The sequence below is a fragment of the Mustelus asterias genome, unplaced genomic scaffold (genome assembly GCF_964213995.1).
Source record: "Mustelus asterias unplaced genomic scaffold, sMusAst1.hap1.1 HAP1_SCAFFOLD_150, whole genome shotgun sequence".
In the NCBI taxonomy this organism is placed as follows: Eukaryota; Metazoa; Chordata; class Chondrichthyes; order Carcharhiniformes; family Triakidae; genus Mustelus; species Mustelus asterias.
The window spans coordinates 300384-327719 of record NW_027590172.1 but is presented as its reverse complement, the minus strand read 5'-3'; the positions used below and the strand labels follow the sequence as shown (position 1 = coordinate 327719).

At 47.3% G+C, this 27336-nt stretch overlaps 5 protein-coding genes across 5 annotated transcripts in view; 3 read left to right on the top strand and 2 right to left on the bottom strand.

Moving 5' to 3' along the window:
• LOC144484982 (uncharacterized) overlaps positions 1-26003 on the bottom strand; it is a 46514-nt gene extending 20511 nt beyond the window's left edge. Inside the window, exons 1-2 of the mRNA XM_078203308.1 lie at positions 25980-26003; positions 23355-23621 (exon numbers count right to left, since the gene is read on the bottom strand). Of these exons, the coding sequence (XP_078059434.1) occupies positions 23355-23621; positions 25980-26003 (291 nt within the window). The remainder of the gene's footprint in view (positions 1-23354; positions 23622-25979) is intronic.
• LOC144485002 (uncharacterized) overlaps positions 1-27336 on the top strand; it is a 397873-nt gene that overhangs the window by 86362 nt on the left and 284175 nt on the right. The window lies entirely within an intron of this gene.
• Positions 1-27336, top strand: part of LOC144484979 (uncharacterized) — a 565458-nt gene that overhangs the window by 438945 nt on the left and 99177 nt on the right. The gene's annotated exons all lie outside the window — the stretch shown is intronic.
• LOC144484999 (uncharacterized) overlaps positions 1-27336 on the bottom strand; it is a 274616-nt gene that overhangs the window by 158662 nt on the left and 88618 nt on the right. The gene's annotated exons all lie outside the window — the stretch shown is intronic.
• On the top strand, positions 16916-23309 carry LOC144484972 (uncharacterized). The gene is made up of 2 exons (XM_078203298.1): positions 16916-17518; positions 23298-23309. Exons 1-2 carry the CDS (start codon positions 16916-16918, stop codon positions 23307-23309), a joined length of 615 nt encoding a protein of 204 aa, XP_078059424.1.

Below are 27336 nucleotides of genomic sequence, written 5' to 3'. Positions count from 1 at the left end.
GAGAAAAATTGGGAAGGCAGGCCCGAACTGAGTACCCTGGAGAGACTCTCCCACCGCCCCGGCTGAAATTCCGGAAGGGATTCCGGATTGAGTAGGTTCGGGGTGGTTTCCCCATTTCCCCCCTCCGGCTGAACATCCGTAAGGTGTAACCCCCGGATATGAGTACCACTGGAGGGTTGCATCCCCCGGCAGGTGGACAAACCCAGGGGACGGTGCCCTTATGCTTCAGTGTTTATTTTTTGTTGTGTACAGTTGTAGTGTTGTGTTAATGTTTGTAGATTTGTAGATTATGATTTGTAAATGGAGGTGTATTTTGAGGGCAATGCCCTGGAAAACTGTAATTGATGATGAACCCTTCCGAAATGGAAGGTAGTAATTGATAAATGGATGGTGTTAGCCATCGGTAATGTATTTTTCAGATTTGTTCTTTGTTCATTTGTAATTGTTTTGTAATATCGTGTTTGTACTAACCAACGGAAAATCTTTGCATTGTTTGTGGCCTGGGGGGTATCCCCCTCCCCCCCGGATAGAGTGACCCCCGGGGGGTGTGACATCCAGTTGGGGAAAGTGTCCGGGGCACCCAGAGGGGTAACACCGGGGGTGTTTTGTTCTCCGGGAGAAAAATTGGGAAGGCAGGCCGAATTGAGTATCCCGGAGAGCCTTTCCCACCGCCCCAGCCGAAAATCCGGAAGGCAGTCCGGATTGAGTAGGTTCGGGGTGGTTTTCCTGTCCCCCCGCCTCCAGTCAAACATCCGTCAGGTGGAACCCCCGGACCTGAGTACCTCTGGAGGGTTGCATCCCCCGGCGGGGGAAAAACCCGGGAGGCGGTGCCCTGGAGGGCGGCGGATATGCTGCAATGTTTATTCTTGTTGTGTTGTACTAATGTTTGTCACTTTGTAGATTATGATTTGTAATTGGAGGTGTATTGAGAGGGCAATGCCCTGGAAAACTATGACCGTTAGTGAACCCTTCCGAAATGGAAGGTAGTAACTGATAAATGGATGGCGTTAGCCATTGGTAATGTATTTTTTCACATTTGTTCTTTGTGTATTTGTAACTGTTTTGCATTAACGTATTTGTAATAAACAAAAAGAAACCAACATCTGTGAGTGGGAAAGATTGGATTGTCCAGCCAGTCCACCATATTGGCCGTTCGCTTTGCGTGTTGGCCAGTATAGTGTGCTCCAGGCAGGGGGCGGGCAGAGGATAAGGAGTTCAAGGCGGGCTTAATGCGCGCCTTGCGGTGAGCTTTTGGAAATGTGGCCGCTGGGAGGAACGCCTTGGTCGGCGTGAAGTTTCTGTTTCAAGTGCTTGGGTTCGTGACTTGTGCAAGAACTTTTTGTTTCGGCTGGGGCTTGTTGAATGCTGCTCTCGCTGGGATTCCTGTGCCTTGAAAGGCGTGGCCCAGGTGGATGCAATCTCGGAGGGCCCAAGCCAGGGAGGAGCCATTTGGGAACTATGGTTTCGGAAGGTTCAGCCGCGGAGGGTGTGACCCCAGACGGTGCAGCCCCAGTGGGTGTGATTTTGGAAGTTCTGGCCCGGAGTGGTGGACTTTGGAGGACTGTAGTTGAGCGTTGTCGACTTCGGACGGTGGAATGTTGATGGGCGAAGCTCTGGAAGACGATGCCTCCGAAATGTTTCACAATTGTATGGTTGTTCATGGATTGTTTGTTATTGTAATATGTGGTTTTCATGTTATGATAGTTGGTGGTTCCGGCCCCCGTCTATTTTCTTGCGTTATTGTGGCCTGGGGGGCATCCCCCCCTGGATAAAGTCACCCCCGGGGGGTGTGACATCCACTTGGGGAAAGTTCCGGGTGGTGAAGCCCCGGACATAGTAACACCAGAGGGATTTTATTCTCCGGGAGAAAAATTGGGAAGGCAGGCCCGAACTGAGTACCCTGGAGAGACTCTCCCACCGCCCCGGCTGAAATTCCGGAAGGGATTCCGGATTGAGTAGGCGGGGTGGTTTCCCCATTTCCCCCCTCGGGCTGAACATCCGTAAGGTGTAACCCCCGGATATGAGTACCACTGGAGGGTTGCATCCCCCGGCAGGTGGACAAACCCAGGGAACGGTGCCCTTATGCTTCAGTGTTTATTTTTTGTTTGTGTACAGTTGTAGTGTTGTGTTAATGTTTGTAGATTTGTAGATTATGATTTGTAAATGGAGGTGTATTTTGAGGGCAATGCCCTGGAAAACTGTAATTGACGATGAACCCTTCCGAAATGGAAGGTAGTAATTGATAAATGGATGGTGTTAGCCATCGGTAATGTATTTTTCATGGATTGTTTGTTATTGTAATATGTGGTTTTCCTGTTATGGTAGTTGGTGGTTTGTTCCGGCCCCCGTCTATTTTCTTGCGTTATTTGTGGCCTGGGGGGCATCCCCCCCTGGATAAAGTCACCCCCGGGGGGTGTGACATCCACTTGGGGAAAGTTCTGGGTGGTGAAGCCCCGGATATAGTAACACCAGAGGGATTTTTATTCTCCGGGAGAAAAATTGGGAAGGCAGGCCTGAACTGAGTACCCTGGAGAGACTCTCCCACCGCCCCGGCTGAAATTCCGGAAGGGATTCCGGATTGAGTAGGCGGGGTGGTTTCCCCCATTTCCCCCCTCCGGCTGAACATCCGTAAGGTGTAACCCCCGGATATGAGTACCACTGGAGGGTTGCATCCCCCGGCAGGTGGACAAACCCAGGGGACGGTGCCCTTATGCTTCAGTGTTTATTCTTTGTTGTGTACAGTTGTAGTGTTGTGTTAATATTTGTAGGTTTGTAGATTATGATTTGTAAATGGAGGTGTATTTTGAGGGCAATGCCCTGGAAAACTGTAATTGACGATGAACCCTTCCGAAATGGAAGGTAGTAACTGATAAATCGATGGCGTTAGCCATTGGTAATGTATTTTTTCACATTTGTTCTTTGTGTATTTGTAATTGTTTTGTATTAACGTATTTGTAATAAACAAAAAGAAACCAACATCTGTGAGTGGGAAAGATTGGATTGTCCAGCCAGTCCACCATATTGGCCGTTCGCTTTGCGTGTTGGCCAGTATAGTGTGCTCCAGGCAGGGGGCGGGCAGAGGATAAGGAGTTCAAGGCGGGCTTAATGCGTGCCTTGCGGTGAGCTTTTGGAAATGTGGCCGCTGGGAGGAACGCCTTGGTCGGCGTGAAGTTTCTGTTTCAAGTGCTTGGGTTCGTGACTTGTGCGGGAACGTTTTGTTTCGGCTGGGGCTTGTTGAATGCTGCTCTCGCTGGGATTCCTGTGCCTTGAAAGGCGTGGCCCAGGTAGATGCAATCTCGGAAGACCCAAGCCAGGGAGGAGCCATTTGGGAACTATGGTTTCGGAAGGTTCAGCCGCGGAAGGTGTGACCCCAGACGGTGCAGCCCCAGTGGGTGTGATTTTGGAAGATCTGGCCCGGAGTGGTGGACTTTGGAGGACTGTAGTTGAGCGTTGTCGACTTCGGACGGTGGAATGTTGATGGGCGAAGCTCTGGAAGGCGATGCCTCCGAAATGTTTCACAATTGTATGGTTGTTCATGGATTGTTTGTTATTGTAATATGTGGTTTTCCTGTTATGATAGTTGGTGGTTTGTTCTGGCCCCCGTCTATTTTCTTGCGTTATTTGTGACCTGGGGGGCATCCCCCCCTGGATAAAGTCACCCCCGGGGGGTGTGACATCCACTTGGGGAAAGTTCTGGGTGGTGAAGCCCCGGACATAGTAACACCAGAGGGATTTTTATTCTCTGGGAGAAAAATTGGGAAGGCAGGCCCGAACTGAGTACCCTGGAGAGACTCTCCCACCGCCCCGGCTGAAATTCCGGAAGGGATTCCGGATTGAGTAGGTTCGGGGTGGTTTCCCCATTTCCCCCCTCCGGCTGAACATCCGTAAGGTGTAACCCCCGGATATGAGTACCACTGGAGGGTTGCATCCCCCGGCAGGTGGACAAACCCAGGGGACGGTGCCCTTATGCTTCAGTGTTTATTTTTTGTTGTGTACAGTTGTAGTGTTGTGTTAATGTTTGTAGATTTGTAGATTATGATTTGTAAATGGAGGTGTATTTTGAGGGCAATGCCCTGGAAAACTGTAATTGATGATGAACCCTTCCGAAATGGAAGGTAGTAATTGATAAATGGATGGTGTTAGCCATCGGTAATGTATTTTTCAGATTTGTTCTTTGTTCATTTGTAATTGTTTTGTAATATCGTGTTTGTACTAACCAACGGAAAATCTTTGCATTGTTTGTGGCCTGGGGGGTATCCCCCTCCCCCCCGGATAGAGTGACCCCCGGGGGGTGTGACATCCAGTTGGGGAAAGTGTCCGGGGCACCCAGAGGGGTAACACCGGGGGTGTTTTGTTCTCCGGGAGAAAAATTGGGAAGGCAGGCCGAATTGAGTATCCCGGAGAGCCTTTCCCACCGCCCCAGCCGAAAATCCGGAAGGCAGTCCGGATTGACTAGGTTCGGGGTGGTTTTCCTGTCCCCCCGCCTCCAGTCGAACATCCGTCAGGTGGAACCCCCGGACCTGAGTACCTCTGGAGGGTTGCATCCCCCGGCGGGGGAAAAACCCGGGAGGCGGTGCCATGGAGGGCGGTGGATATGCTGCAATGTTTATTCTTGTTGTGTTGTACTAATGTTTGTCACTTTGTAGATTATGATTTGTAATTGGAGGTGTATTGAGAGGGCAATGCCCTGGAAAACTATGACCGTTAGTGAACCCTTCCGAAATGGAAGGTAGTAACTGATAAATGGATGGCGTTAGCCATTGGTAATGTATTTTTTCACATTTGTTCTTTGTGTATTTGTAACTGTTTTGCATTAACGTATTTGTAATAAACAAAAAGAAACCAACATCTGTGAGTGGGAAAGATTGGATTGTCCAGCCAGTCCACCATATTGGCCGTTCGCTTTGCGTGTTGGCCAGTATAGTGTGCTCCAGGCAGGGGGCGGGCAGAGGATAAGGAGTTCAAGGCGGGCTTAATGCGCGCCTTGCGGTGAGCTTTTGGAAATGTGGCCGCTGGGAGGAACGCCTTGGTCGGCGTGAAGTTTCTGTTTCAAGTGCTTGGGTTCGTGACTTGTGCAAGAACTTTTTGTTTCGGCTGGGGCTTGTTGAATGCTGCTCTCGCTGGGATTCCTGTGCCTTGAAAGGCGTGGCCCAGGTGGATGCAATCTCGGAGGGCCCAAGCCAGGGAGGAGCCATTTGGGAACTATGGTTTCGGAAGGTTCAGCCGCGGAGGGTGTGACCCCAGACGGTGCAGCCCCAGTGGGTGTGATTTTGGAAGTTCTGGCCCGGAGTGGTGGACTTTGGAGGACTGTAGTTGAGCGTTGTCGACTTCGGACGGTGGAATGTTGATGGGCGAAGCTCTGGAAGACGATGCCTCCGAAATGTTTCACAATTGTATGGTTGTTCATGGATTGTTTGTTATTGTAATATGTGGTTTTCATGTTATGATAGTTGGTGGTTCCGGCCCCCGTCTATTTTCTTGCGTTATTGTGGCCTGGGGGGCATCCCCCCCTGGATAAAGTCACCCCCGGGGGGTGTGACATCCACTTGGGGAAAGTTCCGGGTGGTGAAGCCCCGGACATAGTAACACCAGAGGGATTTTATTCTCCGGGAGAAAAATTGGGAAGGCAGGCCCGAACTGAGTACCCTGGAGAGACTCTCCCACCGCCCCGGCTGAAATTCCGGAAGGGATTCCGGATTGAGTAGGCGGGGTGGTTTCCCCATTTCCCCCCTCGGGCTGAACATCCGTAAGGTGTAACCCCCGGATATGAGTACCACTGGAGGGTTGCATCCCCCGGCAGGTGGACAAACCCAGGGAACGGTGCCCTTATGCTTCAGTGTTTATTTTTTGTTTGTGTACAGTTGTAGTGTTGTGTTAATGTTTGTAGATTTGTAGATTATGATTTGTAAATGGAGGTGTATTTTGAGGGCAATGCCCTGGAAAACTGTAATTGACGATGAACCCTTCCGAAATGGAAGGTAGTAATTGATAAATGGATGGTGTTAGCCATCGGTAATGTATTTTTCATGGATTGTTTGTTATTGTAATATGTGGTTTTCCTGTTATGGTAGTTGGTGGTTTGTTCCGGCCCCCGTCTATTTTCTTGCGTTATTTGTGGCCTGGGGGGCATCCCCCCCTGGATAAAGTCACCCCCGGGGGGTGTGACATCCACTTGGGGAAAGTTCTGGGTGGTGAAGCCCCGGATATAGTAACACCAGAGGGATTTTTATTCTCCGGGAGAAAAATTGGGAAGGCAGGCCTGAACTGAGTACCCTGGAGAGACTCTCCCACCGCCCCGGCTGAAATTCCGGAAGGGATTCCGGATTGAGTAGGCGGGGTGGTTTCCCCCATTTCCCCCCTCCGGCTGAACATCCGTAAGGTGTAACCCCCGGATATGAGTACCACTGGAGGGTTGCATCCCCCGGCAGGTGGACAAACCCAGGGGACGGTGCCCTTATGCTTCAGTGTTTATTCTTTGTTGTGTACAGTTGTAGTGTTGTGTTAATATTTGTAGGTTTGTAGATTATGATTTGTAAATGGAGGTGTATTTTGAGGGCAATGCCCTGGAAAACTGTAATTGACGATGAACCCTTCCGAAATGGAAGGTAGTAACTGATAAATCGATGGCGTTAGCCATTGGTAATGTATTTTTTCACATTTGTTCTTTGTGTATTTGTAATTGTTTTGTATTAACGTATTTGTAATAAACAAAAAGAAACCAACATCTGTGAGTGGGAAAGATTGGATTGTCCAGCCAGTCCACCATATTGGCCGTTCGCTTTGCGTGTTGGCCAGTATAGTGTGCTCCAGGCAGGGGGCGGGCAGAGGATAAGGAGTTCAAGGCGGGCTTAATGCGTGCCTTGCGGTGAGCTTTTGGAAATGTGGCCGCTGGGAGGAACGCCTTGGTCGGCGTGAAGTTTCTGTTTCAAGTGCTTGGGTTCGTGACTTGTGCGGGAACGTTTTGTTTCGGCTGGGGCTTGTTGAATGCTGCTCTCGCTGGGATTCCTGTGCCTTGAAAGGCGTGGCCCAGGTAGATGCAATCTCGGAAGACCCAAGCCAGGGAGGAGCCATTTGGGAACTATGGTTTCGGAAGGTTCAGCCGCGGAAGGTGTGACCCCAGACGGTGCAGCCCCAGTGGGTGTGATTTTGGAAGATCTGGCCCGGAGTGGTGGACTTTGGAGGACTGTAGTTGAGCGTTGTCGACTTCGGACGGTGGAATGTTGATGGGCGAAGCTCTGGAAGGCGATGCCTCCGAAATGTTTCACAATTGTATGGTTGTTCATGGATTGTTTGTTATTGTAATATGTGGTTTTCCTGTTATGGTAGTTGGTGGTTTGTTCTGGCCCCCGTCTATTTTCTTGCGTTATTTGTGACCTGGGGGGCATCCCCCCCTGGATAAAGTCACCCCCGGGGGGTGTGACATCCACTTGGGGAAAGTTCTGGGTGGTGAAGCCCCGGACATAGTAACACCAGAGGGATTTTTATTCTCTGGGAGAAAAATTGGGAAGGCAGGCCCGAACTGAGTACCCTGGAGAGACTCTCCCACCGCCCCGGCTGAAATTCCGGAAGGGATTCCGGATTGAGTAGGTTCGGGGTGGTTTCCCCATTTCCCCCCTCCGGCTGAACATCCGTAAGGTGTAACCCCCGGATATGAGTACCACTGGAGGGTTGCATCCCCCGGCAGGTGGACAAACCCAGGGGACGGTGCCCTTATGCTTCAGTGTTTATTTTTTGTTGTGTACAGTTGTAGTGTTGTGTTAATGTTTGTAGATTTGTAGATTATGATTTGTAAATGGAGGTGTATTTTGAGGGCAATGCCCTGGAAAACTGTAATTGATGATGAACCCTTCCGAAATGGAAGGTAGTAATTGATAAATGGATGGTGTTAGCCATCGGTAATGTATTTTTCAGATTTGTTCTTTGTTCATTTGTAATTGTTTTGTAATATCGTGTTTGTACTAACCAACGGAAAATCTTTGCATTGTTTGTGGCCTGGGGGGTATCCCCCTCCCCCCCGGATAGAGTGACCCCCGGGGGGTGTGACATCCAGTTGGGGAAAGTGTCCGGGGCACCCAGAGGGGTAACACCGGGGGTGTTTTGTTCTCCGGGAGAAAAATTGGGAAGGCAGGCCGAATTGAGTATCCCGGAGAGCCTTTCCCACCGCCCCAGCCGAAAATCCGGAAGGCAGTCCGGATTGACTAGGTTCGGGGTGGTTTTCCTGTCCCCCCGCCTCCAGTCGAACATCCGTCAGGTGGAACCCCCGGACCTGAGTACCTCTGGAGGGTTGCATCCCCCGGCGGGGGAAAAACCCGGGAGGCGGTGCCATGGAGGGCGGTGGATATGCTGCAATGTTTATTCTTGTTGTGTTGTACTAATGTTTGTCACTTTGTAGATTATGATTTGTAATTGGAGGTGTATTGAGAGGGCAATGCCCTGGAAAACTATGACCGTTAGTGAACCCTTCCGAAATGGAAGGTAGTAACTGATAAATGGATGGCGTTAGCCATTGGTAATGTATTTTTTCACATTTGTTCTTTGTGTATTTGTAACTGTTTTGCATTAACGTATTTGTAATAAACAAAAAGAAACCAACATCTGTGAGTGGGAAAGATTGGATTGTCCAGCCAGTCCACCATATTGGCCGTTCGCTTTGCGTGTTGGCCAGTATAGTGTGCTCCAGGCAGGGGGCGGGCAGAGGATAAGGAGTTCAAGGCGGGCTTAATGCGCGCCTTGCGGTGAGCTTTTGGAAATGTGGCCGCTGGGAGGAACGCCTTGGTCGGCGTGAAGTTTCTGTTTCAAGTGCTTGGGTTCGTGACTTGTGCAAGAACTTTTTGTTTCGGCTGGGGCTTGTTGAATGCTGCTCTCGCTGGGATTCCTGTGCCTTGAAAGGCGTGGCCCAGGTGGATGCAATCTCGGAGGGCCCAAGCCAGGGAGGAGCCATTTGGGAACTATGGTTTCGGAAGGTTCAGCCGCGGAGGGTGTGACCCCAGACGGTGCAGCCCCAGTGGGTGTGATTTTGGAAGTTCTGGCCCGGAGTGGTGGACTTTGGAGGACTGTAGTTGAGCGTTGTCGACTTCGGACGGTGGAATGTTGATGGGCGAAGCTCTGGAAGACGATGCCTCCGAAATGTTTCACAATTGTATGGTTGTTCATGGATTGTTTGTTATTGTAATATGTGGTTTTCATGTTATGATAGTTGGTGGTTCCGGCCCCCGTCTATTTTCTTGCGTTATTGTGGCCTGGGGGGCATCCCCCCCTGGATAAAGTCACCCCCGGGGGGTGTGACATCCACTTGGGGAAAGTTCCGGGTGGTGAAGCCCCGGACATAGTAACACCAGAGGGATTTTATTCTCCGGGAGAAAAATTGGGAAGGCAGGCCCGAACTGAGTACCCTGGAGAGACTCTCCCACCGCCCCGGCTGAAATTCCGGAAGGGATTCCGGATTGAGTAGGCGGGGTGGTTTCCCCATTTCCCCCCTCGGGCTGAACATCCGTAAGGTGTAACCCCCGGATATGAGTACCACTGGAGGGTTGCATCCCCCGGCAGGTGGACAAACCCAGGGAACGGTGCCCTTATGCTTCAGTGTTTATTTTTTGTTTGTGTACAGTTGTAGTGTTGTGTTAATGTTTGTAGATTTGTAGATTATGATTTGTAAATGGAGGTGTATTTTGAGGGCAATGCCCTGGAAAACTGTAATTGACGATGAACCCTTCCGAAATGGAAGGTAGTAATTGATAAATGGATGGTGTTAGCCATCGGTAATGTATTTTTCATGGATTGTTTGTTATTGTAATATGTGGTTTTCCTGTTATGGTAGTTGGTGGTTTGTTCCGGCCCCCGTCTATTTTCTTGCGTTATTTGTGGCCTGGGGGGCATCCCCCCCTGGATAAAGTCACCCCCGGGGGGTGTGACATCCACTTGGGGAAAGTTCTGGGTGGTGAAGCCCCGGATATAGTAACACCAGAGGGATTTTTATTCTCCGGGAGAAAAATTGGGAAGGCAGGCCTGAACTGAGTACCCTGGAGAGACTCTCCCACCGCCCCGGCTGAAATTCCGGAAGGGATTCCGGATTGAGTAGGCGGGGTGGTTTCCCCCATTTCCCCCCTCCGGCTGAACATCCGTAAGGTGTAACCCCCGGATATGAGTACCACTGGAGGGTTGCATCCCCCGGCAGGTGGACAAACCCAGGGGACGGTGCCCTTATGCTTCAGTGTTTATTCTTTGTTGTGTACAGTTGTAGTGTTGTGTTAATATTTGTAGGTTTGTAGATTATGATTTGTAAATGGAGGTGTATTTTGAGGGCAATGCCCTGGAAAACTGTAATTGACGATGAACCCTTCCGAAATGGAAGGTAGTAACTGATAAATGGATGGCGTTAGCCATTGGTAATGTATTTTTTCACATTTGTTCTTTGTGTATTTGTAATTGTTTTGTATTAACGTATTTGTAATAAACAAAAAGAAACCAACATCTGTGAGTGGGAAAGATTGGATTGTCCAGCCAGTCCACCATATTGGCCGTTCGCTTTGCGTGTTGGCCAGTATAGTGTGCTCCAGGCAGGGGGCGGGCAGAGGATAAGGAGTTCAAGGCGGGCTTAATGCGTGCCTTGCGGTGAGCTTTTGGAAATGTGGCCGCTGGGAGGAACGCCTTGGTCGGCGTGAAGTTTCTGTTTCAAGTGCTTGGGTTCGTGACTTGTGCGGGAACGTTTTGTTTCGGCTGGGGCTTGTTGAATGCTGCTCTCGCTGGGATTCCTGTGCCTTGAAAGGCGTGGCCCAGGTAGATGCAATCTCGGAAGACCCAAGCCAGGGAGGAGCCATTTGGGAACTATGGTTTCGGAAGGTTCAGCCGCGGAAGGTGTGACCCCAGACGGTGCAGCCCCAGTGGGTGTGATTTTGGAAGATCTGGCCCGGAGTGGTGGACTTTGGAGGACTGTAGTTGAGCGTTGTCGACTTCGGACGGTGGAATGTTGATGGGCGAAGCTCTGGAAGGCGATGCCTCCGAAATGTTTCACAATTGTATGGTTGTTCATGGATTGTTTGTTATTGTAATATGTGGTTTTCCTGTTATGATAGTTGGTGGTTTGTTCCGGCCCCCGTCTATTTTCTTGCGTTATTTGTGGCCTGGGGGGCATCCCCCCCTGGATAAAGTCACCCCCGGGGGGTGTGACATCCACTTGGGGAAAGTTCTGGGTGGTGAAGCCCCGGACATAGTAACACCAGAGGGATTTTTATTCTCTGGGAGAAAAATTGGGAAGGCAGGCCCGAACTGAGTACCCTGGAGAGACTCTCCCACCGCCCCGGCTGAAATTCCGGAAGGGATTCCGGATTGAGTAGGCGGGGTGGTTTCCCCATTTCCCCCCTCCGGCTGAACATCCGTAAGGTGTAACCCCCGGATATGAGTACCACTGGAGGGTTGCATCCCCCGGCAGGTGGACAAACCCAGGGGACGGTGCCCTTATGCTTCAGTGTTTATTTTTTTGTTGTGTACAGTTGTAGTGTTGTTAATGTTTGTAGATTTGTAGATTATGATTTGTAAATGGAGGTGTATTTTGAGGGCAATGCCCTGGAAAACTGTAATTGACGATGAACCCTTCCGAAATGGAAGGTAGTAACTGATAAATGGATGGCGTTAGCCATTGGTAATGTATTTTTTCACATTTGTTCTTTATGTATTTGTAATTGTTTTGTATTAACGTATTTGTAATAAACAAAAAGAAACCAACATCTGTGAGTAAAACACTTTCTTTTCTCCCCCTTTCCATTTCTTTTCTCATTCTGGGGGAAATTGGGGACTTGCAGCAACTGAAGGGAAAGGAAGTGAGTCCAGGGAGCGGCAGACTCTGGAAAGGTTGGCCCAGGTCTCTCTCTCTCTTAAACCAGAAAATGATCCATTTCTGCCCACTGTTTGCTGTTAGCCAATCTTCTATCCACGCCAATATGTTCCCCCCGCAGCATGAATTTTTATTTGCTGCAATAACCTTTGATGTGGCACCTCATCAAATGTCTTCTGGAAATCTAAGTACAGCGCATGCACCAGTTTCCCTTTATCCAATTCCCGATGGGGAATTTTAGAAAATTGAACAACACACCAACTATCTCACTCTGTTAAGACCCGAGAATGAAGCCCAGCAGGACCCGAGGACTCATCAGCCCACAGCTCCAACAGTTTGCTGAGGACCACTTCCCTGGGAATTGTGCTTTTTCAGAGTTCATCCCACACTTCTGTTTTCTGATTTCCAGCTGTCTCTGAGTTTTAACTGTATCCTCTATTGTGAACACCGAGGCAAAATACTTGTTCAATTCATCTCCCAGCTCCTTATTTTTCATTATCAATTCCTGGACTCACTTTCTGTTAGACAGTTAAGAAATGAGGTGGAGCAAGTGACTGAAGTGTCAGTCAGGGAGCACTATTGGGAGCACCAATAGTTTCAAAATAGTTCTGGAAAAAGATAGGACAGGGCCACTTTTGTGGGCATTAGGCAGGATCTAGCAGATGTCGATTAGGTGAGTTTGTTTGAAGGGAAAGGAATGACTGGCAAATGGAAGGTTTTAAAAGTGTGATATCAAGAGTCCAGGGGCAGTATATTCCTGTTAAGATGCAGGGAAAGAATGGTAAATTTAGGGATCTCTGGCAGACAAGGGACATTGAGGCTCTGGTCAGGTAAAAGAAGGAAGCATACATTGGGTTTAGGCAATCGGGGACAAGTGAATCACTCTGACTATAAAAAGTGTAAGAAAATACTGAAGAGGGAAATCAGGAGGACAAAAAGAGGGTCTGATATGGATCTGGCAGGTAAGATTAAAGAAAATTCCAAGAGGTTCTATAGCTATATTAAGAGTAAAAGGGTGGCTAGAGAGAGAATAGATCCCCTTAAAAATCAGTCTGGCCATCTGTGTGTGGAGCCACAGGAGATGGGTGAGATTTTTAATGAATACTTCTCTCTGTGTTTACTGCGGAGAGCACCATGGGTGCTAAAGAAATAAGGGAAACAAGTGGTGATGTCTTGGGCACACGCATGTTACTTGGGAGGAGGTATCTGCAGCCTTATAAAAGCAAATTACTGCGGATGCTGGAATCTGAAACCAAGAGAGAAAATGCTGGAAAATCTCAGCAGGTCTGGCAGCATCTGTAAGGAGAGAAAAGAGCTGATGTTTCTTGTCTCGATGACCCTTTGTCAAAGCTCTGAAACATCAGTTCTTTTCTCTCCATACAGATGCTGCCAGACCTGCTGAGAATGGGGAGAGAGTGTGTGGGATGGAGATTTCCAGCTTTTGGGGAATGAGAGAGGAAAGAATGTTCCATAGAAATTGTCTGTTCTGAATTTCTATCCTGTACTGACACTGATGACTTTTGTAAACTCATTTTACAGGATATTGAAAGAGGAATCACAGGCTGAAATCTCAAACGTCACGTCTCGATCTGACAGAGTCATATTCCTTGGGACTTCAATATCATCAGACTTTGAATCCAGAAGGAGAAATGATTGTCCAGTTTGTCAATTTGAAAAGATTTGAAATGTCAGTGTGAGTGAAAAAGCATCAACACACTGCCACACTCGAGTGAGAGTGTTCCAATGCACTGACTAAAGAGCTTTAACCAGTTACACAGTCTGAACAAATATCACAACATTCACAGCGGGTAGAGACTGTAATCTTGTTCTGTGTGTGGACGAAGTTTCAACTAATTGTCCACCCAAGAGAGAGGCAAAGACACCTGCACCATGGAGAAACCATGGAAATGTGCGGACTGTGGGAAGGGATACAGAGCCCCATGTCTGCTGGAAGCTCATCGGCGCAGCCACACTGGGGAGAAGGTGTTCATCTGCTCTCGGTGTGAGAAGGGATTTAATCAGTTCTCCAGCTTACGGATTCACCAACGAGTTCACACTGGGGAGAGACCGTTCACCTGCTCTCAATGTGGGAAGGGATTCACTCAGTCATCCCACCTGCAGTCACACCAGCGAGTTCACACTGGAGAGAGGCCATACACCTGCTCTCAGTGTGGGAAGGGTTTCAGCGTTTCATCCCGGCTGCTGAGACACCAGCAAGTTCACAAGTGATTCCAGGGGTTGGATTCTGCTGTTATTGTTTCTGCTCTCCGTTGCATCCAGGATTGCATTTTGTTCATTCTCACAGTTGGTCAATGGGAAGGGTCAGAGGGTTTCTTTGTGCTGGACTGGCTGGTCTCAGCCTCCAGTGGGCTGATGCTCTTTGAGTCTTTTTGCGAATACCTGGTTTCAAATGTGACAAGGATCACAGAGTGACAGGGTGTGAGGAAGTTTAGAGATATTTAGAGGAAAACAGAGGTTGGCATTGCAAAGGTACATTTCTGAATGGAGGGCTGTGACAAGTGACATTCCTCAGGGATCAGTGCTGGGACTTTTGCTGTTTGTAACATATATATAAATGATTTGGAGGAAAATGTAACTGGTTTGATTGGTAAGTTTGTGGACGACACAAAGGTTGGTGGAATTGTGGATAGCGATGGGGACCGGCAGAGGATACAGCAGGATATAGATCAGTTGGAGACTTGGGCGGAGAGATGGCAGATGGAGTTTAATTCAGACAAATGTGAGGTAATGCATTTTGGAAGGTCTAATACAGATGGGAAATATACAGTTATCGGCAGAACCCTTAAGAGTATTCATAGGCAGAGGGATCTGGGTGTACAGGTACACAGGTCCATTGAAAGTGGCAATGAAGATGGAGAAGATAATCAAGAAGGCATACGGCATTCTTGCCTTCATCGGCCGGGGCATTGAGTTTAAAAATTGGCAAGTCAGGTTGCAGCTTTATGGAACCTTAGTTCGGCCGCACTTGGAATCTCGTGTTCAATTCCGGTCACCACACTACCAGAAGGATGTGGAGGCTTTGGAGAGGGTACGGAAAATATTTATCAGGATGTTGCCTGGTGTGGAGGGCATTAGCTATGAGGAGAGGTTGGAGAAACTTGGTTTGTTCTCACTGGAGTGACGGAGGTTGAGGGGGGGTGACCTGATAGAAGTCTACAAGATTATGAGGGGCATGGACAGAGTGGATAATCAGAAGCTTTTTCCCAGGTTGGAAGAGTCAATTACGAGGGGCATAGGTTTAAGGTGCGAGGGGCAAGGTTTAAAGGAGATGTACAAGGCAGGTCTTTTTACACAGAGGGTGGTGGGTGCCTGGAACTCGTTGCCGGGGGAGGTAGTGGAAGCAGATACGATAGTGACTTTTAAGATGTGTCTTGACAAATATATGAATAGCATAGGAATAGAGGGATATGGTCCCCGGAAAGGTAGGGGGTTTTAGTTCAGACGGGCAGCATGGTTGCTATGGGCTTGGAGGGCCAAAGGACTTGTTTCTGTGCTGTAATTTTCTTTGTTCTTCATTCTGTTTGGAACATCCCAAATGCCCATCCAATTTCCTTTTTAATTGTTTATTGTCTCCACTTCCTCCACCCTCGTAGGCAGCGAGTTTCAGGTCATTACCATTCGCTGCATCAGAATATTCTTCCTCACATCTATCCCCCCCCCCACCCCCTCCCAACCCCACTCCTCCCCTTGCATCTCTGACCCAAAACAAGAAATCTGTGACCCCCCTCGTCCTTGTCCCATCAGCTAATGGGAACAGCTTTTCTTTGTCCACTTTATCTAAACCTGTCAGAATCTTGTCCACCTCTATCAAATCTTCCCTCAACTTCCTTTGCTCCAAGGAAAACAACCCCAGCCTGACATCGACAATAAAGAACAAACTAACAGAATATGTTCCCCCTTTCCATTTCTTTTCTCATTCTGGGGGAAATTGGGGACTTGCAGCAACTGAAGGGAAAGGAAGTGAATCCAGTCTGTATATTCCACACATTTTTAGTCCAGTCATATGGACATTTATCTGTCTGGCAGCCTGCATTGAGATTTTCAGCTGTGTGTGTCCAGGACAGGAAGCAGTGAGCATGGATCTGTCAATCAGCCTCAATCAGCACCTTCAGGAGAATTGGGAGGGTGAATATTAGATACAGCAGAGGGAGAATGGAGGGAGAGTGTGTGGGATGGAGATTTACAGCTTTTGGGGAATCAGAGAGGAAAGAATGCTCCATAGAAACGAGAATTGTCTGTTCTGAATTTCTATCCTGTATTGAAATGATGAATTTTGTTAACTCCTTTTACAGGATATCAGAAGGTGAGGATTTTACAGACAGAAATCTCGAATCAAACATCACGTCAACATCTGACAAACTCACTCAATTCATCGGGACCTGAATGCTATCGGCCTTTGAACCCAGAAGGGGAAATGTTTCTCTGTTCTGCCTGCTTTAGCAGTCTTTAAACATCAGTGTGACTGGAACAGGACTGACACACACACACACACACACACACACACACACACAATCAACTGAGATTTTCCCGTGGATTGACTGTGGAAAGAGCCTCCCAGTTACAGAGCCGTAAACAATATTGCACCATCACAGCAGGGCACTATAATCTTGTTCTGTGTGAGACTTCAACTGATGGTCAAACCTGGAGCAACACAAGGACACCTGCAACATGGAGAAACCGTGGAAATGTGGGGACTGTGGGAAGGGTTGCAAAACCCCCTCTGAGCTGCAAACCCATCGACGTATTCACACTGGAGAGAAGCCGCACACCTGTTCTGTGTGTGGGAAGGGATTCACTCGGTTATATCATCTGCAGCGACATCGGCTGGTTCACACTGGAGAAAGAGCGTTCATCTGCTTTGAGTCTGGGAACGGATTCGCTCATTTACCCGATCTGCAGAGACACCAGCGCGTTCACACTGGGGAGAGACCATTCATCTGCTTGGTGTGTGGGAAAGGATTTATGCAGTTATCCAATCTGTCAAAACACAAAGTCACTCACAGCAATGAGAAACCCTTTAAATGCTCTGACTGTGGAAGTGGTTTCAAAAGCTCTCGGGAACTGATGATCCACCAGCGGATTCACACTGGGGAGAGACCGTTCAGCTGCTCTCACTGCACAAAGACATTTAGAACGTTATCTCACCTGCGGGAGCACCAGCGGGTTCACACCAGGGAGAGACCGTTCACCTGCTCTGTGTGTGGGAAGAGATTCACTCATTCATCCAGCCTGCTGAGTCACAATCTCACTCACACCCAGGAGAGACCCTTTCAATGCTCTGACTGTGGAAGTAGTTTCAAATGTTCTGGGGATCTGATGATCCACCAGCGCACTCACACTGGGGACAGACCATTCAGCTGCTCTCACTGCACAAAGAGATTTAGAACGTCATCCAACCTGCGGGAACACCAGCGAGTTCACACTGGGGAGAGACCGTTCACCTGTTGTGTGTGTGGGAAGGGATTCACTCAGTTATCCAGCCTGCAGACACACCAGCGAGTTCACACTGGGGGGAGGCCGTTCACCTGCTCTGTGTGTGGGAAGGGATTCACTCAGTCATCCAGCCTGCGGAGACACCAGCGAGTTCACACTGGGGAGAGACCGTTCACCTGCTGTGTGTGTGGGAAGGGATTCACTCAGTTATCCAGCCTGCAGACACACCAGCGAGTTCACACTGGGGGGAGGCCGTTCACCTGCTGTGTCTGTGGGAAAGGATTCACTCAGTCATCCAGCCTGCGGAGACACCAGCGAGCTCACAAGTGATGACAGGAGTTGGATTCTGCTGTTATTGCTGCTGTTAATCACATCCAGGACTGAACCATGTTCATTCTGACAGTTGGTGAAGTGGGAGGGTCGAAGGATTTCTTTTTGTTGGACTGGCCGGTCTCACAACTTTGCTTCCAGTGGGCTGATGCTCTTTGAGCCTGGGAGAGCACATTTCCACTGAAATGATCCACAAAAGCTGATGAAGGACATTTATTTTATCCTGGATAGTAAATAGTGTTTTTCCCCCCACTACAGGTAAATCTAAAATAAATGAAGAACTGGAAAAATGCAGCAGCTCTGGCAGCATCTGTGGAGAGAGAAACAGAGTTAACATTTCACACTACTGGATGGGAGTCAATCTAGTAAACCTCCTCTGAACTGCTTCCATGGTATTTATAAAATGGGGCAGCACGGTGGCACAGTGGTTAGCACTGCTGCCTCACAGCGCCACGGACCCAGGTTCAATTCCTGGGTCCCTGGTCCGATTCACTGTCTGTGTGGAGTTTGTACGTTCTCCCCGTGTCTGTGTGGGTTTCCTGCGGGTGCTCCTGTTTCCTCCCACAGTCCAAAGATGTGCGGGTTAGGTTGATTGGCTATGCTAAAATTGACCCTTGTGTCAGGGGGATTAGCAGGGTAAATGTGTGGGGTTATGGGAATAGGGTCTGGGTGGGATGCTGTTTGGTACAGACTCGATGGGCAGAACGGCCTCCGTCTGTACTGCAGGGATCCTACGATCCTTTGTTTAATTGGAGACAAAACTGCACCCAGTGTTCAAGATGCAGTTTCAGCAACGCCCTGTATAACTGAAGCATAATATCTACTTCTGTGTTCAATTTCTCTCAGAATAAAGGATAGCATTCCATTTGTGAGAATGTTGATTTATTTGAACTAAGACTTATGGAGTTCTCTTGTTTACAATAACTCCATAACTGTAAATCACACCAGGTTCCAGTGACTTAACCATGTGGCTAGAAAGAATACTTTAAACAGTGATTCAGTAAGTTTATTAACCATTAAAAATGTAACAAGTCAAAGATAAAAAAGGAAAGTATCGATTCATAGTAAAAGGAGAAACTTTAGCTTTAACAATTGAACATATGAACTTCTGAAAGGTTATGGGGAGAAGCAGGAACATGGGGATGAGAAGCATATCAGCCTTGATCGAATGACGGAGCAGACTCGATGGGCCGACTGGCCTAATTCTGCTCCTATATCTTATGAATAGACTTCTCTCCATCCTTGTCAGACCAGGACATGAAGTGATGGCTCCGAAAACATGGATAACTTGTAAAATCAACAGCTCCCAACACCTCTCGGTAGGGCACAGTGGTTTGCGCTGCTGCCTCACAGCGCCAGGGCCTGGGTTTGACTCCCAGCTTGGGTCACAGTCTGCACATTCTCCCCGTGTCTGTGTGGGTTTCCTCCGGGTGCTCTGGTTTCCTCCCACAGCCCGAAAGACCTGCTGGTTAGGTGCACTGGCCGTGCTAAATTCTCCCTCAGTGTACCCGAACAGGCACCTGAGTGTGGTAACTTGGGATTTTCAGAGTGACTTCATTGCAGTGTTAATGTAAGCTGACTTGTGACACTAATAAATGAAGTTCCTGGGAAAATCCCCGAGTCACCGCACTCTGGCATCTGTTTGGGTACACTGAGGGAGAATTTAGCATGGTCAATGCACCTAACCAGCACATCTTTCGGACTGTGGGAGGAAACCAGAGCTCCCGGAAGAAAACCAGGCAGACACAGGAACAACGTGCAAAGTCCACAGAGTCACCCAAGCCGGGAATCAAACCCAGGTCCCTGGCGCTGAGGCAGCAGAGCTAACCAGTGTGCCACCGGGCCACCCTAACAAGTCTTGTTATGTTTTTTCTATTATGTTGGCATCAGAAGGCAATATCTTATAATTCCCACACATTTTAACCATTCTTATGTTTATAATTCTAAAAGTTAAGAACTTTTGTGTTCAAATTTACATTTCCAGCCTAACATCTGTATTAATGAATCATTTATTCTTTAATTGTCTTCCAATTCAAGCTGTCCATTTAACTAATCTCCTGCTTTACAATTGTGGGAACTTCAGTCCACAAATAAGGTAGTCAAATGCATTGTTAAAAGCAGGATGTTCTTTATATAAATAAATAACAACGTTTAAAAATCATTGGCAAACAAAAGGAAACAGGAGCATTGGAACCAGCCTGGACTTGCAGACTGAAACCCCGCCCAAAGCCTGCACGTGCTCAGAAGGGAGAAAGGTTGAGAAGAACACTCTGTAACACTTCTCCTCCCCTTAAATTCCAATCCCCCATCAGGACAGAAATACAACAAAGTAATGTCTTTAACAATACGGAAGTCTGTCAGGAGCTTTGTGGTTGCATTGCGACCTGTACAATACCACTGGTAAATCTTGTAATGGTGTTTCTGGAATGGGAGATGAAGAGGTAGTTTGAGAATCTGTACATGAACATTCCTCTTCCACTCCCACAGCAGAGTCAACTGGCAAAGCTGGAACCATTTCCTGGTGAACATCCACAGCAGCATGATCCTCTGCCATGTTCTCAGTAATGGTTGCTGACTCTGAAACTGTTCCTGACTCGGGGTCACACCGCAAGCGAATATGGTCTTGGTGTCTGCGAACAACTCTTCCGTTTTACAGTCTCACCACCCAAGATACTGGACCACTTTGGTTTAAAATTTGATTACTCCCAAATTTTCTGATGTAAACCTGATCACCCGGTTTGAACTGCCTCTTTGGCGCGGTAGTCCTGTCCCTCCTTCTGCTTCTCTTGTCTCCTGCTCACTTTTGCTCTGAGATCTGGATGAAGCAGATCCGAATGAGACTTCAACCTTCTACCTAAAAATTCCGCAGGAGAGAGTCCGGTTGTGGATTGTGGTGTGATGCGAAACTGGAACAAAAATCTTGAGAGCTTTGTTCTTAAAGTATCGCCTGCCATTCTTTTCAATCCTTCCTTCAGAGTTTGAACAGCTCTTTCTGTGAGACCATTTGTACAGTAAGAGTTTTAACAACACCAGGTTAAAGTCTAACAGGTTTATTTGTTAACAAATGCCACTAGCATTTAACCTGGTGTTGTTAAACTCTTACTGTGTTTACCCCAGTCCCAACGCCGGCATCTCCACATCATGAAGACCATTTGTAGCCAGATGAAACGGTGCAGTACGCACATGGCGTAGACCATTCCTTTACAGGAATTCCTGAAACACCTCACTTGTTAACAGAGTGTCGTTATCTGAAACAAGCCAATTTGGTAACCCAGGGCTTGTGAAAATTTGACAGAGCTTCTCTATTGCCACAGGAGCTGGAATATTACTCATGATCTGTGCTTCCAATCATTGCAAATGCGCATCTACAACAACCAAACACGTGATTCATGAAAGGTCCTCCAAAGTCCATATATAGTCTGGACCACGGCCTATCAGGCCACTCCCGAGGATGAAGTGGTAATGTACCCAGTGTGTTGTGCCTGATTCAATCGACAAACAGTTTATTGAGTTACGCCAGCGGGGAGAAGCCACAGGGGCTGACCATGTGTAACTCCACCCAACAAAGAATATCATCAATTCTTATCCAGTTACGCAGCCCATCCCGGCTGGACACAATCCAATCAGAATGGTGATAGATTACATCAATTATATATCGGTCCAATGAAATTAGTATCTGGGCATTATGGGGTTTTGTGATCATCTCATGAACAGATAGGTGCCCCCATCATGATGTTTTACAGACCCCCTTATCTACTATCCATGGGCTTTCTTTGGTACATAGACTCCCTTGGTTTGAAAAGGGGTGGATTAAAAGTTCTCAAATGGACATCAGCATCTTCCTTTGTTTTAATCTAATGACCACACGGGCTGGGAATCATTTCTATTTCATAATCTCACATTTTAAACTTTTTCCTTCAGTATTCAATCCTAGAATTTTCCTTTTCATTGTGTCAATTGCATCAGGAATAAATATTTGTACCTGACAGGAAGTTTAACCCAAGGTCAGTCCAACACAGGATTGGTCAGAATCATTTCACATCTCCCAAATTTTAAATAACCATTACAAATTAAAACCCTCATTCTCACGTGGGTGAATTGTATCCGGATTAAAATTCCTGCATGTTTAGGAAAATATCCTGGAATCCTGTCTCTGGCCATTAATAATGTGAAAAAAAGCTTTATTAATTCCACTTTTTAAAAAAATCTGTTTGATTTAAATCACAGACAAAAAACCTCAAAGCTTGAAGGGATTCACAAATATCATACATACACAAGCAGAGAAACTTAGCATGTTCTTTACAACAACAATAACCAGAAGCATTAAGCATTTTTGTGATTCTGTTTTTAAACTTCCAGAAATGCCTTTAATTAAAGACACAAGGTGAGGTTAATTCCCCAGAAAGATGAACCTTAACAAATGTAGCCCAAAACAATGATAAAACACATCTACAAACATCCACACAAAACAAACGAAACACACAGATTCTCACAGCTCGTAAATTTCAAACAATGAATCCTCAGCATTCTCTCTCGCAGCTGGAGCTTCTTAAAGTGACAGAGCACTACAAGCTCACAACTCCTTGATTAAAATAAGATACTAGATCCTTCATTCTAACAACCTTTTTTAAGCCAACTTCCTGGGCCTGATTTTATAGGCAACATCGAGTCTTTGTTGCTTTAAAATCCCAAACACGTTACCACCTGCAAAATCTTTGTTCTTTATCTGGGGTTGAGGTGACAACACGATAAAATTCTCACAGTTATTCCAAATTCCTCCAGGCTTAAAATTTCCACATTTAACTGGTTCCTATAAATCCTCAATTATAAAATAAAATAGACGCATAAAATCTCAGCAGTCGAGAAAACTCGAAATGTTAGCTCGATTCTCTCTCCACAGATGCTGTCAGATCTGCCGAGATTTTCCACCATTTTCTGTTTTTGTTTCAGATTCCAGCATCTTTTTGTGTCATCTTTTACCTGAGTTATCCCAATTCCTTTATTGTCCAGGACAATATATTCTCAATATCTTTAAAACAGAAACTAAACATTTCATTTCAGGTATTAAAATATTCTGTTAGTTTGTTCTTTATTGTCGATGTCAGGCTGGAGTTGTTCCCTTGGAGCAAAGGAGGTTGAGGGGAGATTTGATAGAGGTGGACAAGATTCTGACAGGTTTAGATAAGGTGGACAAAGAAAAGCTGTCCCATTAGCTGATAGGACAAGGACGAGGGGGACACAGATTTAAGGTTTTGGGTCAGAGATGCAGGAGAGGATGTGAGGGAGAATATTTTGATGCAGCGAATGGTGATGACCTGGAACTCGCTGCCTACGAGGGTGGAGGAAATGGAGCCAATAAACAATTACAAAGGAAATTGGATGGGCATCTGGGGGAGTTTCAAACAGAAATGCTGACTAAATATCTCTGAACTTCCTCACACCCTGTCACTCTGTGATCCTAGTGAAATTTGAAACCAGGTATTCGAAACAAGACTCAAAGAGCATCAGCTCACTGGAGACAAAGTTGTGAGACCGGCCAGTCCAGCAGAAAGAAACCCTCCGACCCTCCCCATTGACCAACTGTGAGAATGAACAAAATGCAGTCCTGGATGTAATTGAGAGCAGAAACAATAACAGCAGAATCCAACCCCTGGAATCACTCGTGAACTTGTTGGTGTTTCAGCAGCTGGGATGAAACTCTAAATCCTTTCCTACACTGGGAGCAGGTGAATGGCCTTACCCCAGTGTGAATGCGCTGGTGTCTCTGCAGGCCGGATGAGTCAGTGAATCCCTTCTCACACTGAGAGCAAATGAACGACCTCTCCCCAGTGTGAACTCGCTGGTGTGTTTGCAGGCTGGACAATTGAGTGAATCCCTTCCCACACTGAGAGCAGGTGAATGGCCTCTCCCCAGTGTGAACTCGCTGATGTGACCGCAGGTATGATAACCGAGTGAAACCCTTCCCACATGCAGAGCAGGTGAATGGCCTCTTCCCAGAGTGAACTCGCTGGTGTGTCTGCAGGGTGGATGAATGACTGAATCCTTTCCCACACTGAGAACAGGTGAATGGCCTCTCCCCAGTGTGAACACGCTGATGTGACCGCAGGTATGATAACCGAGTGAAACCCTTCCCACATGCAGAGCAGGTGAACAGCCTCTCCCCAGTGTGAACTCGCTGGTGTGTCCTCAGGTTGGATGACCATTTAAATCACTTTGTGCAGTGAGAGCAACTAAACGGCCTCTCCTCAGTGTGAATGCGCTGGTGGGACACCAGTTCACCAGAGCTTTTGAATCCACTCCCACAATCAGAGCATTTAAAGGGGCTCTTCTTGGTATGAGTCACTTTGTGATTCAGCAGGTTGGATAACTGAGTGAATCCCTTCCCACACACAGAGCAGGTGAACGGCCTCTCCCCAGTGTGACTGCGTCGATGAATTTCCAAATCAGATGGAGCTTTGAATCGCTTCTCACAGTCCCCACATTTCCACGGTTTCTCCATGGTGCGGGTGCCCTTGGGATTGTCCAGGTTAAACAGTCAGTTAAATCTCACACAGAACACGGGTACAGTCTCTCCCCGCTGTGAATGTCACCAGTTAAAGCTCTTTCCACACTCAGTGCACTGGAACACTCTCACTCAGGTGTGTGTGTGTCTCGGTGCTTTTCCAGTCACACTGATGTTTAAAGTCTTCTAAAGCAGGCAGAGCAGAGAAACATTTCTCCTTCTAGATTCAAAGGTCGATGATATTGAGGTCCCAATGAATTGAGTGACTCTGTCAGATGTGACGTTTGTTTCAAAATTTCATTCTGTAAATCCTCACCTTCTGATAACCTGTAAACGAGTTTTAAAAAGTCAGTGTCAGTACAGGGTAGAAATTCAGAACAGACAATTCTAGTTCCTATGGAACATTTTTCCTCTCTCATTCTCCAAAAGCTGTGAATCTCCATCCCACACACTCTCCCTCCATTCTCACTCTGCTGTAACTAATATTCACCCTTCCAATTCTGCTGAAGGTGCTGATTGAGGCTGATTGACAGATCCATGCTCACTGCTTCCTTCCTGGACATAGTAAGAAGTTTAACAACACCAGGTTAAAGTCCAACAGGTTTATTTGGTAGCAAAAGCCACAAGCTTTCGGAGCGCTGCCCCTTCATCAGGTGACTGGGAGTTCTGTTCACAAACAGGGCATATAAAGACACAAAGTCAATTTACAAAATAATGGTTGGAATGCGAGTCTTTACAGGTAATCAAGTCTTAAAGGTACAGACAAAGTGAGCAGAGAGAGCATTAAGCACAGGTTAAAGAGATGTGTATTGTCTCCAGCCAGGACAGTTAGTGAGATTTTGCAAGCCCAGGCAAGTCGTGGGGGTTACAGATCGTGTGATATGAACCCAAGATCCCGGTTGAGGCCGTCCTCATGTGTGCGGAACTTGGCTATCAATTTCTGCTTAGCGACTCTGCGTTGTCGTGTGTCGTGAAGGCCTCCATGCAGGATGTCAGCCTAACAGAAGTATCACTATATTCCTCAACTAAAAATGTTTTAAATGGACTGTTTCAGTGAGTGAAGATACAGGGGGGTTGTGACTGATGATGATATTGAACTTGCTGCCAACGTGGGTGATCATAGAGTTTTACCGCATGGAAAGAGGCCCTTTGGCCCATCGTGTTTGCGCCGGCCATCAAGCACCATTCTATTCTAATCCCATTTTCCACATTTGGTGCATAAGCTTGTACGCCATGGCATTTAAAGAGCTTATCTAAATTCTTCTTAAATGTTGTGAAGGTTCCCACCTCTACCACCGTTTCAAGCAGTGAATTCCAGATTCCCACAACCCTCTGGGTGAAAACATGTTTCCTCACATCTCCTATAAACTTCCTGCCCCTGAGCTTTAATCCATGCCCCTGGTTATTGACCCCTCGACTGAAGAGAAAAGTTCCTTCCTATCCCCCCTATCTGTGCCCCTCAGAATTGTATACACCTCAATCAGGTCCCCCTCACCCTTCCCTGCTCCAAGAAAAACAACGCCAGCCTATCCAGTTTCTCTTGATAGCTGAAACACTCCAGCCCAGCCAACACCCTGGGGAGTTTCCTCTGCACCTTCTCCAGTGCAATTACATCCTTCCTATAGTGTTGCGACCAGAACTGCACACAGTACTCCAGCTGTGGCCTATCCAGTGTTTTATACAGCTCCATCATAACCTCCCTGCCCTTATATTCAATGCCTCGGTAATAAAGGCAAGTATCCCATGTGCCTTCTGAACCACATTGTGTCCCTGTCCTGCTGTCTTTGGAGATCTATGACATGCACACCAAGGTCCCTCTGATCCTCTGTACTTCCTCGGATCTGACCATTTATTGTGCATTACCTTGTTAGTCTTCCCAAAATGCATTACCTCAAACTTTTCAGGTCTGAATTCATTTTGCCACTGTTCTGCCCATCTAATTTAAGTTTTAAAGTTCATTTATTAGTGTCACAAGTAGGCTAACATTAACACTGCAATGAAGTCACTGTGAACATCTGTTCGGATACACTGAGGGAGAATTTAGCATGGCCAATGCACCTAACCTAAAGCACGTCTTTTGTATTGTGGGAGGAAACCGGAGAATCCAGAGGAAACCAAGCAGACATGGGAAGAAAGAGAGAGAGTGACACAAACCGGGAATCAAACCCAGGTCTCTGGTTGTGTGATGCAGCAGTGCCACCGTGCTGCCCCGTCGATATCATCCTGTAATCTAAGGCTTTGCTCTTTGATATTTACCACATCACCAATTTTGTCCCATCTGTAAACCTACTGATCATACCTCCTACATTCACATCCAGATCATTAACTTACACTAAAAACAAGGGACCCAGCGCTAATCCTGCGGAACACGACTGGACACAGACAGCTCATCAGAAAAACAGCATTCGACCATCCCCCTCTGACTCCTGCCACTTTTGCATCCAGTTTAGCAAATTACCCTGGATCCCATGGGACCTTCTTCATCAGCCTCCCATGCGGGACCTTGTCAAAAGCCTTACTGAAGTCCATGTAGAGTACATCAAATGCACTCTCCTCATCTACACACCTCCTCGAAAAGTTCAACCAAATTTGTAAGACATGATCTTCCTTTGCCAAAATCATGTTGACTATCCTTGATTAATCCTTACTCCCCAAGTGGAAAGTAATCTCTCCCTCAGAATTTTTTGCAATACTTTCCCTATTGCTGAAGTTGGACTCACTGGCCTGTACTTTGCTGTTTTTTCCCCGACTTCCCTTCTTGACTAATGGTACCATATCAGCTGTCCTCCATTCCCCTGGCACCTCTCCTGTTGTGGAGATGCCGGCATTGGACTGGGGTAAACACAGTAAGGAGTCTAACAACACCAGGTTAAAGTCAGAGATCTCCCACTCACCCGACGAAAGAGCAGCGCTCCGAAAGCTAGTGGCGTTTGCTACCAAATAAACCTGGAGGACTTTAACCTGGTGTTAGACTCCTTACTGTACCTCTCCTGTGGCCAGAGAAGATTTGAAAATTATTGTCAGAGTCGCTGCAATCTCCTCCCTTGCCTCCCACAGCAGCCTAGGATATATCTCATCTGGAGTAAGGGGTTTATACAATTTTAGGCCCCGTTGAAACTGTTAATACCTCCCTCTCAATGGTAAGTTGTTGAAGCCTCTCTCTGCTTTCTATATGACTCACCTGATGAAGGTGCAGCGCTCCAAAAGCTCATGATTCCAA